A 13240-nucleotide genomic window follows, 5' to 3' on the forward strand; every position below is an offset into this window, starting at 1 on the left:
GCATGTTGCATGTTTATATTTTTGTTCAGTGTGGGAAATATGTGAGGATTTGACAGCTTAGCGCCACTTGCGTCATGACTGTAACAGTAGGGACCAGAGAAATTCATGTTCATCACTCTCCGCGTTAGGTCATCAGAATCTCCAAGAAATGTCTCTGCAAAAACAAATCAATGCTAGCTAGCTAGCTACGTTTTTTCCTTGTTGGACCTGCGTTTACAATGTATCCAATTTCGGTTTGTGTGTTCGTTGGTTTAGCCTTATGTAACTTTGTAGCAAATATGGTCTGCATCTGTAGGTGCTTATTTGCCTTATGATTGCAAGGTGTCCCGATATCTTTTCCAACTGTCCCGTTATCTGTTTTAATGACCATTCTAAAATGCCTCAGAAACAAGTATTCAACAATGCTGTGGTATAAAAAGCCCTAGTTTGCCAACCACATTCTCATCATATTGGAGAGAGCACTTTAGAGTACCCTTTGGTTTGTTCTCCATTAACGTTTTTAATAATACAACATTCATTTGGTAAGTGGCTATTTGTTAGTATTATGGTGACACATATGCATGCACGCAGGCTCTCATATACTGGGCCAGCCTCACACCTGTGAATCCCCAACACACACATACACACACATACACACACATAGGCACAAACACACGACACATTGCACACACACTCTAAACACACAGAGTTGGACGTGATGCATTCTGTTTCCCAGCACACGGCGCAATATCATTTATGAATCCCCTCCTCCCTATCTCCCCTCTCAATTATATGATGTATTGTTACGTTCTGACAGCCAACACTCAAATTAGTCTAAACTAATTAGCTTAAAGCAGGCCTCATTAAATTACCTGCCTTGGATTTGTCATTGCCATAGCATTTCAGGTTAGTGGCAAAACAACCTAAGTCAGCGCCTCCCGTTTGTTCCAGTATCAGTTCTGCAACCATAGCAGAAAACACTCAGTGGCTGTAGTCAGTGTTGTTGTTGATTTATTTTGATTTTGAATGCTATTGTATGCAACATCACAATGGGGAACATAGCATACAGTAAACCGGATGAGCATGGGTAGTCTGGTAGTCATGGGTATATAGCCTAGCTTATATGGATGCAGATAGACAAAACTGGAATTTGGATGTCAGAGACTAAACTGATCCACAAATCCTACAGAATCATCACAGGTGAATGCATTGGCAGATATAATCATTGATTTGATGGTATACTGTAAAAGGAAAACCAAATACACATCTGCCAGTACATACTGTACATATAGCTGACATTACTATACAGTAACTTTTGTAAGCAAACAATTCTTCCCCCCATTTCACAGTAAAATATTAGACCCATTAAATGTTGTCTGCTCTTTTACGACTTGTTATTGCCTAATAAAGTGTGAAAGGGGAAGAATTTCTGCATACAGTAGCACTAATTTGATAGCATACTGTTGGTGCTCTACAGCCAGGGGCCTAAATTCTTAAATGCAATTATAGATGAAAATGGTTTTCTTATCAGCAACTAAAGACATGACTCCACTGGCAAGTGGGATAATAATGTGTGGTGACATTGTACAATAACTAAATGTATCATTTTAATAATACTCTGTCAGAAATGGTTTAAATTCTGTCTGGAATTATTATCGGCAGGGGCAGTCTGGGACAGATATTCGGCCTTGGCATTTTATCTACACCAGCCCACATCACACCGCCATATGTCAAAGCCATATCATATAGTATCTTGGTTGTAAAATAGTTGCTATTGAGCTGAATATTGAGAGGAGAAATTAAAATACACCTACAGAAAGCTGAGACCCCCACTTTCTTCGACAGGGACAATGGTTCCAAAGCTGTGTTTTTCCCGCAGTTGCATTTTGAAATGTATGATCAGAAAGCATTTTGCTCTTGAGCGAGTCGGGGCAGAGAGAGTGGCTCGCCCATCACAGCAGCATGCCATAGCGAAGGCACAGGCACAGGGGAAGGGCAGACACTTTCATTATAGGAATCATGAAAGGGAAAGGGAAACGGGATACCAAGTCAGTTGTACAACAGATGGCGCCGACGGAGATGGTCGCCTCGCTTCACGTTCCTAGGAAACTATGCAGTATTTTGTTTTTTTACGTGTTATTTCTTACATTGTTACCCCAGGAAATCTTAAGTCTATTTACATACAGCCTGGAAAAACTATTGGATATAAGAGCAACGTCAACTTACCAACATTATGACCAGGAATACGACTTTCCCGAAGCGGATCCTCTGTTTGGACTACCACCCAGGACAATGGATCGGATCCCAGTAGGCGACCCAAAACAACGGCGCCACAGAAGGGGCAGACGGAGCGGTCTTCTGGTCAGGCTCCGTAGATAGGCACATTGCGCACCACTCCCGAGTATACTACTCGCCAATGTCCAGGCTCTTGACAACAAGGTAGACAAAATTTGAACAAGGGTTGCCTTCCAGAGAGACATTAGAGATTGTAACATCCTCTGTTTCACGGAAACATGGCTCACTCGGGATACGTTATCAGAGTCAGTACAGCCACCCGGTTTCTTCACGCATCGCGCCGACAGAAACAAACATCTCTCTGGTAAAAAGAAGGGTGGAGGTGTATGCCTTATGATTAACGAGTCGTGGTATGATCATAACAACATACAGGAACTAAAGTCCTTTTGTTCACCTGACCCAGAATTCCTTACAATCAAATGCCGACCGCATTATCTAACAAGAGAATTCACTTTGATTATAATTACAGCCGTGTATATCCCCTCCCAAGCAGACACCTCAACGGCCCTGAAATAACTTTCTTGGACTCTATGTAAACTGGAAACCACATATTCTGAGGCTGCATTTATTGTAGCAGGGGATATTAACAAGGCTTATCTGAAAACAAGGCTCCCTACATTTTATCAGCATATCGAATGCGCGACCCGGGCTGGCAAAATTCTGGATCATTGCTACTCTAACTTCCGCGATGCATACAAAGGCCTCCCTCGCCCTCCTTTTGGCAAATCTGACCACGACTCCATTTTGTTGCTCCCAGCCTATAGACAGATATTAAAACAGGAAGCGCCCGTGCTCAGATCTGTTCAATGCTGGTCCGACCAATCTGATTACACTCTTCAAGATTGCTTCGATCACATGGACTGGTATTTGTTCCGGATAGCCTCAGACAACAACATTGATGTATACACTGATTCGTGAGCAAGGTTAGTAGCACGTGCATCGGTAATGTTGTACCCACGGTGACTATTAAAACCTTCCCCAACCAGAAACCGTGGATTGATGGCAGCAATCGCACAAAACTGAAAGCGCGAACCACTGCTTTTAATCATGGCAAGGCAACCGGAAACATGACCGAATACAAACAGTGTAGTTATTTCCTCCACAAGGCAATCAAAGAAGCGAAGCATCAGTATAGAGACAAAGTAAAGTCGCAATTCAATGGCTCAGACACGAGACGTAAGTGGCAGGGTCTACAGTCAATCACAAAAAGAAAGCCAGCACCACCGATGCCATGCTCCCAGACAAACTAAACAACTTCTTTGCTCGCTCTGAGGACAATACAGTGCCACATACAGTGCCACTGACACAGCCCACTACCAAAACAGTGCCACATACAGTGCCACTGACACAGCTCACTACCAAAACTTACGAAAGCCACCACCGATGCCATGCTCCCAGACAAACTAAACAACTTCTTTGCTCGCTCTGAGGACAATACAGTGCCACTGACACAGCCCACTACCTAAACCTATCGTTCACCGCAGCCAATGTGAGTAAAACATTTAAGTTTTCCCCAGAGCATGCGCAGACCAGCTGGCTGGTGTGTTTACAGACTTATTCAATCAATCCCTATCCCAGTCTGCTGTTCCCACATGCTTCAAGAGGGCCACCATTGTTCCTGTTCCCAAGAAAGCAAATGTAACTGAGCTAAACTAGAAGTAGCACTCACTTCTGTCATCATGAAGTGCTTTGAGAGACTAGTCAATGATCACATCATCTCCACCCTCCCTGACACCCTAGTCCCACTCCAATTTGCTTACCGCCCCAATAGGTCCACAGACAACGGAATCGCAATCAGACTGCACACTGCTCTAACCCATCTGGACAAGAGGAATACCTATGTAAGAATGCTGTTCATCGATTACAGCTCAGCATTTAACACCATAGCATCCCCTAAAAACTCGTCATTAAGCTTGAGACCCTGGGTCTCACCCTGTCCTGTGCAACTGGGTCCTGGACTTTTTGACAGGCCTCCCCCAGGTGGTGAGAGTAGGAAACAACATCTCCACCCCGAGCCCCACAAGGGTGCGTTCTCAGTCCTCTCCTGTACTCCCTGTTCACCCTGCCATGGTTGGCTTGATTACCAACAACGACGAGACGGCCTACAGGGAGGAGGTGAGGGCCCTCGGAGTGTGGTGTCAGGAAAATAACCTCCCACTCAACGTCAACAAAACAAAGAAGATGATCGGGGACTTCAGGAAACAGCAGAGGGAGCACCCCCCTATCCACATCCCATATAAAGCACCCCCTTATCCACATCGATGGGACAGTAGTGGAGAAGGTGGAAAGTTCCTCGGCATACACATTACGGACAAACTGAAATGGTCCACCCACACAGCCAGCGTGGTGAAGAAGGTGTAACAGCGCCTCTTCAACCTCAGGAGGCTTAAGAAAATTGGCTTGTCACCAAATTCACTCTTTTACAGATGCACATTCGAGAGCATCCTTTTGGGCTGTATCACTGCCTCGTATGGCAACTGCTCCTCCGCCCATAACCGTTAGGTTCTCCAGAGGGTAGTGAGGTCTGCAAGACGCATCACCGGGGGCAAACTACCTGCCCTCCAGGACACCTACACCACCCGATGTCACAGGAAGGCCAAAATGATCATCAAGTACAACAACCACCCAAGCCACTGCCTGTTCGCCACGCTATCATCCAAAAGGCGAGGTCAGTAAAGGTGCATCAAAGCTGGGACCGAGAGACTGAAAAACAGCTTTTATCTCAAGGCCTGTTAAGCAGCCATCACTAACATTGAGTGGCTGCTGCCAACATACAGATTCAAATCTCGAGCCATCACTAGCCACTTTAACCTCTTGATTCTAGCCATCCCGGATCCGGGATCGTGAATACAGCCTCAAGCTCATTACCATAACGCAACGTTAACTATTCATGAAAATCGCAAATGAAATGAAATAAATATGCTAGCTCTCAAGCTTAGCCTTTTGTTTACAACACTGTCATCTCAGATTTTCAAAATATGCTTTTCAACCATAGCAAAACAAGCATTTGTGTAACAGTATTGATAGCTAGCGTAGCATTTAACGTTAGCATTCAGCGGGCAACATTTTCACAAAAACAAGAAAAGCATTCAAATAAAATCATTTACCTTTGAAGAACTTCGGATGTTTTCAATGAGGAGACTCTCAGTTAGATAGCAAATGTTCAGTTTTTCCAAAAATATTATTTGTTTAGGTCAAATTGCCACTTCTCAGTTCCTATGCTTCCTGGCTGATGTTTTGGTCACTTTTGAATGCTGGCAGTGCTTTCACTCTAGTGGTAGCATGAGACGGAGTCTACAACCCACACAAGTGGCTCAGGTAGTGCAACTCATCCAGAATGGCACATCAATGCGAGCTGTGGCAAGAAGGTTTGCTGTGTCTGTCAGCGTAGTGTCCAGAGCATGGAGGCGCTACCAGGAGACAGGCCAGTACATCAGGAGACGTGGAGGAGGCCGTAGGAGGGCAAATCAAATCAAATCAAATCAAATCAAATTTTATTTGTCACATACACATGGTTAGCAGATGTTAATGCGAGTGTAGCGAAATGCTTGTGCTTCTAGTTCCGACAATGCAGTAATAACGAGCAAGTAATCTAACTAACAATTCCAAAAAAAAACTACTGTCTTATACACAGTGTAAGGGGATAAAGAATATGTACATAAGGATATATGAATGAGTGATGGTACAGAGCAGCATAGGCAAGATACAGTAGATGATATCGAGTACAGTATATACATATGAGATAAGTATGTAAACCAAGTGGCATAGTTAAAGTGGCTAGTGATACATGTATTACATAAGGATGCAGTCGATGATATAGAGTACAGTATCAACGTATGCATATGAGATGAACAATGTAGGGTAAGTAACATTATATAAGGTAGCATTGTTTAAAGTGGCTAGTGATATATTTACATAATTTCCCATCAATTCCCATGATTAAAGTGGCTGGAGTAGAGTCAGTGTCATTGACAGTGTGTTGGCAGTAGCCACTCAATGTTAGTGGTGGCTGTTTAACAGTCTGATGGCCTTGAGATAGAAGCTGTTTTTCAGTCTCTCGGTCCCAGCTTTGATGCACCTGTACTGACCTCGCCTTCTGGATGACAGCGGGGTGAACAGGCAGTGGCTCGGGTGGTTGATGTCCTTGATGATCTTTATGGCCTTCCTGTAGCATCGGGTGGTGTAGGTGTCCTGGAGGGCAGGTAGTTTGCCCCGGTGATGCGTTGTGCAGACCTCACTACCCTCTGGAGAGCCTTACGGTTGAGGGCGGTGCAGTTGCCATACCAGGCGGTGATACAGCCCGCCAGGATGCTCTCGATTGTGCATCTGTAGAAGTTTGTGCTTTTGGTGACAAGCCGAATTTCTTCAGCCTCCTGAGGTTGAAGAGGCGCTGCTGCGCCTTCCTCAACCAATTCAGTTTGTCTGTGATGTGTATGCCGAGGAACTTAAAACTTGCTACCCTCTCCACTACTGTTCCATCGATGTGGATGGGGGTGTTCCCTCTGCTGTTTCCTGAAGTCCACAATCATCTCCTTAGTTTTGTTGACGTTGAGTGTGAGGTTATTTTCCTGACACCACACTCCGAGGGCCCTCACCTCCTCCCTGTAGGCCGTCTCGTCGTTGTTGGTAATCAAGCCTACCACTGTTGTGTCGTCCGCAAACTTGATGATTGAGTTGGAGCGTGCATGGCCACGCAGTCGTGGGTGAACAGGGAGTACAGGAGGGGGCTCAGAACAACACCCTTGTGGGGCCCCAGTGTTGAGGATCAGCGGGGAGGAGATGTTGTTGCCTACCCTCACCACCTGGGGGCGGCCCGTCAGGAAGTCAGTACCCAGTTGCACAGGGCGGGGTCGAGACCCAGGGTCTCGAGATGACGAGCTTCCCGAGCTGTAGTCGATGAACAGCATTCTCACATAGGTATTCCTCTTGTCCAGATGGGTTAGGGCAGTGTGCAGTGTGGTTGAGATTGCATCGTCTGTGGACCTATTTGGGCGGTAAGCAAATTGGAGTGGGTCAAGGGTGTCAGGTAGGGTGGAGGTGATATGGTCCTGACTAGTCTCTCAAAGCACTTCATGATGACGGATGTGAGTGCTACGGGGCGGTAGTCGTTTAGCTCAGTTACCTTAGCTTTCTTGGGAACAGGAACAATGGTGGCCCTCTTGAAGCATGTGGGAACAGCAGACTGGTATAGGGATTGGTTGAATATGTCCGTAAACACACCGGCCAGCTGGTCTGCGCATGCTCTGAGGGGGGGATGCCGTCTGGGCCTGCAGCCTTGCGAGGGTTAACACGTTTAAATGACTTACTCACTTCGGCTGCAGTGAAGGAGAGACCGCATGATTCCGTTGCAGGCCGTGTCAGTGGCACTGTATTGTCCTCAGCGGGCAAAAAGTTATTTAGTCTGCCTGGGAGCAAGACATCCTGGTCCGTGACTGGGCTGGGAGATGTTTCGTATTGCGTCAGCGGCAACAACCCAGCAGCAGGACCGCTACCTCCGCCTTTGTGCAAGGAAGAGCAGGAGGAGCACTGCCAGAGCCCTGCAAAATGTCCTCCAGCAGGCCACAAATGTGCATATGTCTGCTCAAACGGTCAGAAACAGACTCCATGAGGGTGGTATGAGGGCCCAACGTCCACAGGTGGGGGTTGTGCTTACAGCCCAACACCGTGCAGGACGTTTGGCATTTGTCAGAGAACACCAAGTTCAAATTCACCAAATTCACCACTGGTGCCCTGTGCTCTTCACAGATGAAAGCAGGTTCCCACTGAGCACATGTGACAGACGTGACAGAGTCTGGAGACGCTGTGGAGAACGTTCTGCTGCCTGCAACATCCTCCAGCATGACCGGTTTGGCGGTGGGTCAGTCATGGTGTGGGGTGGCATTTCTTTGGGGGGCCGCACAGCCTTCCATGTGCTCGCCAGAGGTAGCCTGACTGCCATTAGGTACCGAGATGAGATAGTCAGACCCCTTGTGAGACCATATGCTGGTGCGGTTGGCCCTGGGTTCCTCCTAATGCAAGACAATGCTAGACCTCATGTGGCTGGAGTGTGTCAGCAGTTCCTGCAAGAGGAAGGCATTGATGGACTGGCCCACCCGTTCCCCAGACCTGAATCCAATTGAGCACATCTGGGACATCATGTCTCGCTCCATCCACCAATGCCACATTGCACCACAGACTGTCCAGGAGTTGGCGGATGCTTTAGTCCAGGTCTGGAAGGAGATCCCTCAGGAGACCATCCACCACCTCATCAGGAGCATGCCCAGGCGTTGTAGGGAGGTCATACAGGCACGTGGAGGCCACACACTCTACTGAGCCTCATTTTGACTTGTTTTAAGGACATTACATCAAAGTTGGATCAGCCTGTAGTGTGGTTTTCCACTTTAATTTTGAGTGTGACTCCAAATCCAGACCTCCATGGGTTGATAAATTTGATTTCCATTGATCATTTTTGTGTGATTTTGTTGTCAGCACATTCAACTATGTAAAGAAAAAAGTATTTCATAAGAACATTTTATTCATTCAGATCTAGGATGTGTTATTTTAGTGTTCCCTTTATTTTTTTGAGCAGTGTACATGTTGACATTGTAAAATAAGTAAAAGTGTGTAACAAATAGAATATTTTGTGCTGAAACTCTCATATCATTCGCCAATGCTATTCACTAAGTTGATGGTTTAAATTTAGGATAATGTTTTGCAGCTTTTCCATTCTATGTTTTATTTTAAAATTGTCTTATTGTTTTTAAATATATTCTTATATTTTACGTGATAAGGTCACACAGAGGGCCATAGATAAATACATACAGCTGTGATAATCTGAAGTACACAAAAAGGCCACGAGATGTCATCTGATAAAATTCCATATATTCCTTGAAAGTTACCAACATTCTGGTAGTTTACTGGTAAACGTTGATAGTTTCCAGTAATATACCTACCATTTGCAACTCAAGCCCTGTCTCTTAATTTGTGTGCCATTTGTCTAAGACTGGGTAGATAGAACAAGTTATGTATGGTCATCAGAGTATGAGCTGAAAACAAGCCCAGACTTGTCCACTCTGACCTGAGATCTGTCAAACAGACTTTTTGAGTGAGATATTTTGATTATTGAGACCTTCTCACAACCAGTGTCATGTGACCTCGAGAGCAGTGCCAATCCATATCATTATAAATCATTGTTAGCTTTAATGAGGTTTGCCTACAGAGAACCTTGCAGGCTGGTCTCATCCATGTATTGCCAATGTGTCTAATTCCTCTGATACAGTGGCTTTACAGTATTGATTGGACAGAGGTTAGCAGTCAAAGCTACAGAAAGTCATTTCGATATACTTTGGGCCATAATTTTCCACATGAACTTAACCAATATATCTTCAGATAATGAATGTATCCCAAGGGAATGCTCATTTAAGGATATCACACCAATCTCGCCATATTGAATACAGCACTGCTCAGGTGTTTAAACGATCCAGGAAATCACTCGTCAATAGGCAAAGTTTTCCCCTAGTAATTTATACCCAAGAGAACGGTAGACAGTGCTTCCCCATGTAAACCTGCTCCATGCTACATCATATCATAAAGCAGCCTCTTAACCTTGTCTGGCACCAATTAGTTTGGAGAAAGAGAAGGCCACACATCCAGGGATGTAATTCATTTTCATCTGCTGAAAGGGCAACATTCCTCGTTAGTATGGAGAGCTGCAATCTGGGACCTGACAATTCGGGGAGGAGGATACGAAGGGCCTGAGATTGGAAAAAAAGGAAAACAGAAATTAATACACAAATCATATCACATTGAAAACAGCCTTTCAGTGACAATGTCTTGTTAGTTTTCCGTCAACGCCGATTAGACTAATTATTTTAAATCTGTTTCACCTTCGCTGACACCCCAGGATTTAAAAATAATTATACTCATCATGTAATAATATCTCCCCTTCTTTCTCTTCCCCCTCTTTCTCTCTATCTGTCTTTCCACAGGTCTTCACAGAATGGAGCGAGAATGAACAGAGAGCGGCTGAAAGAAAAGCATGAACTGGAGGTTTATTGAGGTCATCTGCTTCCTGTTTATATGGGACCATATAACAGTTCAGTCTTCCCGCCAGGACCCGTCCGCCGCCGAGCAACATGTTACCAAGCAGTTTGATTGGCTCATCTCCGACCGCGGACCTTTCCACCACTCTCGGAGTTACCTCTCCTTTGTGGAAAGATTCCGCCAAGGATTTACAACCAGATATAAAATTTATAGGTGAGTTCACTTTCATTTGTGCGTTTTGGTGGTGCTGATGTTGCAGAGGTTTTAAAGACACTCTCTGACTAAATGTTTTTTCTATTTTGAGTCCAGATTGTTGGTCTCATTGGAAGGGACCATGCAAAAGTGTACTGTGTAAAAGTTTGTGTGAAAGTGCACCCTTTTTACAGAGTTAGTGCACTTCCCCACCACACACAGGATAGTTGGGAAGGAGTGTCCTAAGATAAAATTGATGGGATAACTGTTTTTTTTTTCAAGGAAGTTTTAGTCATCTATTTCTAACGTTCACAGATTGGTAGACACACAATGCTTTCTTATCCTGTTCTATTGTGTGTCCCACCAAGAAACAAGGCCCCAATAGTACTCATCTCACTGTTTGGCTGTGGTCTGTGTTATGGTATTATGGCCCAATCAGCAGGCTAGCTTTGTTAAGGGGATGGAGTGGATGTGCTGTGTGTTAGGCTGTGTGTCTGCTTAGAGGCAGGGGCTTAAGTGTGTTATAAATAGGTTATGCAATCACCAGCCATTGCACTTATTTGCCTAACACATTGTGGCTCAGATAATCATTCCCCAATTACATAGTTATGTGAGGGAGATGGAGCCAGAGCCATCCTCTCTGATTAGCCTCTCAGACTCTACTGAATGGCTGTGTATAAAAAAGTGGCTATATTAAGACAAGATACAAAAGCTGCATGGCTTGGCAGTCTGGATGAAACAAAACATCTAAGTACTGCATCGATATTACTTGCTGTATATTTTAGTTCACTTTTTAAGTTCTCAGATTAAATTAATTAAATTAAATTTCTAGTAGTCATATGAGGTAGTGATCTATTCAGGGCTACTGGGTTTGTTTGATAATAACGACCCAAAAATGACAAGTTAAATATTAAGCCTGGCTAGAGGCAGGGAGGTCAGTGTAGGATCCAATCATTTTATAATTACTGTTCTCCATGTTTGGTTATATTTTTGTCTTAAGGGAAAGAATAATTGGCAACATGATATTAACAAATACTGTCTTCTATTCCAGAAGCATGGTATAGTTGTCAAGGATTCTAGCTAGCATTTTTCTAATGGGACATGGTTGCCATTCTCTTGACAGGCATCAGCTTTCATGTCGTATTCTTTCCTCCCCGCTACGTTACGTGTTGTTCAATACATGATCTGCCAGAGTTGGATTCCAAATAGCATCCTTTTATTTTTCCCCCACTCTTTGCATTGTAAATACCCTCAGAATTGCCTGACAAGGTACGGAAAATAGATACCTAGGAGCTTCCCTTCCCTTTCAGACGAGTGTGCTTTGGTTTTCCTGCTCTGCAGTCCAGCATCCTAGAGAGAGAAAGGGGAGAGAGAGGAAGAGTGCGAGAGATAAGGAGACCAAGACGAGACACAGAAAGAGAGACTCGTCATCAACATGTTACATTCATTTAGCGATACAGTTAAATAGGGTCTCTCTCTTCCTTCTCTACTCTCCTTGTTTCATAGATTGCCGCAGCAGCCTCTGGTCCCCACAGGCTTTGCTGTCTTTATATTGTCACTTGTAAACAGATCATTTGCATAATATGTAGCTTGACAGCCTGGATAGCACACATACGCAGGAATCTCAGATGAACAGCCATCCATGGGCCCCGTGCTGCTGACGTGTGTGGCTTATGATGTTTGTTCGATTCATAAAAGAGCCAGCGGAGGCGACATAGGCATTATGTGTTCGCCTGGGGAACGGAGTCTTTGGCATTGCAAGACAAATGTTGCGCAAGCAGGCTAGCTCGACTACCTCGACTACGTCCTTTCGTCTATTCTTTTAATAAAACAGTAGGAGGCATCAAATTCAGTTGTCAATGCAAGGTATCGCTTTACTTGTGACAAGACAATTGCATCTTGCATCAATACGGAGCGGAATCTAGTGCACTTCTCATTAAAAATGTACTGTGGAAATCTGCAATCACATCTGTCAGACATCTGGGCCACTGTCAGACAAACCAGTCTGAGTCATCTATCAACTGGATGCAAGGATGTGGTGAAAAACTTTCACTTTAGTCTCCGTTTGTTGGAAGAGTGATATACATATCCTTCATTTTGATGAAGAGTGGGCTGCTTTTGACAAAGGGCAGCCATGCCCTCCAGATCCTCCATCAAACTCAATGTGTTTTCCTAGAATATGCAAATGTAGAATACAAAATTTGGAATACGTGAATGACTGTGGTAATTACTTGGCTGGGCCTTTTATGTACATGCACCGGGTAATATAGTACATAAATATATACTGCCAGTCTAGTGCCAATACAAAACCGAACCCTAATATTATTATTCACCCTGTTTGCACATCATCCAATCCAGTGGCGGTAATATGAAATTAGCTTTTGCAAAAATGTAAGACGTGTTGTGAAAACTATCCAATTATCTATGAAAAGTATCCAACTGTGGAATTGGCATACATGCTCCCAAGAACATGGATTATCACAGTTGGATTGGAATAATTCATGATAAAAGGTCAAAATGCCAAAGCGCTCTTCGTTCTCCTACTCGGTCACCCTAAGGTTCCCAAACATCTTAGCTACAAACACAGTGCTAGCAGTTACAATATGCCACCTTTTCCACCACTTCTTGGCTCCCATATGAAGCAAGTGAGTCAAGAAATAAATACGGAACCTGCAGCAGACGCTAACTGGCAATGAGGAGTGAATAGCTTTGTAAATTTCCCCAAGGCTTCCACTGTCTTTGCAATTTACTA

The 13240-nt window shown here is 44.4% G+C and overlaps 1 protein-coding gene across 1 annotated transcript in view; it reads left to right on the forward strand.

The window, feature by feature from the left end:
* The window catches only part of brinp1 (bone morphogenetic protein/retinoic acid inducible neural-specific 1), a 151746-nt gene that overhangs the window by 23553 nt on the left and 114953 nt on the right, over nt 1-13240 (forward strand). Inside the window, exon 2 of the mRNA XM_024380473.2 lies at nt 10242-10509. Coding sequence (XP_024236241.1) covers nt 10292-10509 — 218 coding nt within the window. The 5' untranslated portion in view covers nt 10242-10291. The remainder of the gene's footprint in view (nt 1-10241; nt 10510-13240) is intronic.

The sequence above is a fragment of the Oncorhynchus tshawytscha genome, linkage group LG20, assembly GCF_018296145.1.
Source record: "Oncorhynchus tshawytscha isolate Ot180627B linkage group LG20, Otsh_v2.0, whole genome shotgun sequence".
Lineage (NCBI taxonomy): Eukaryota > Metazoa > Chordata > Actinopteri > Salmoniformes > Salmonidae > Oncorhynchus > Oncorhynchus tshawytscha.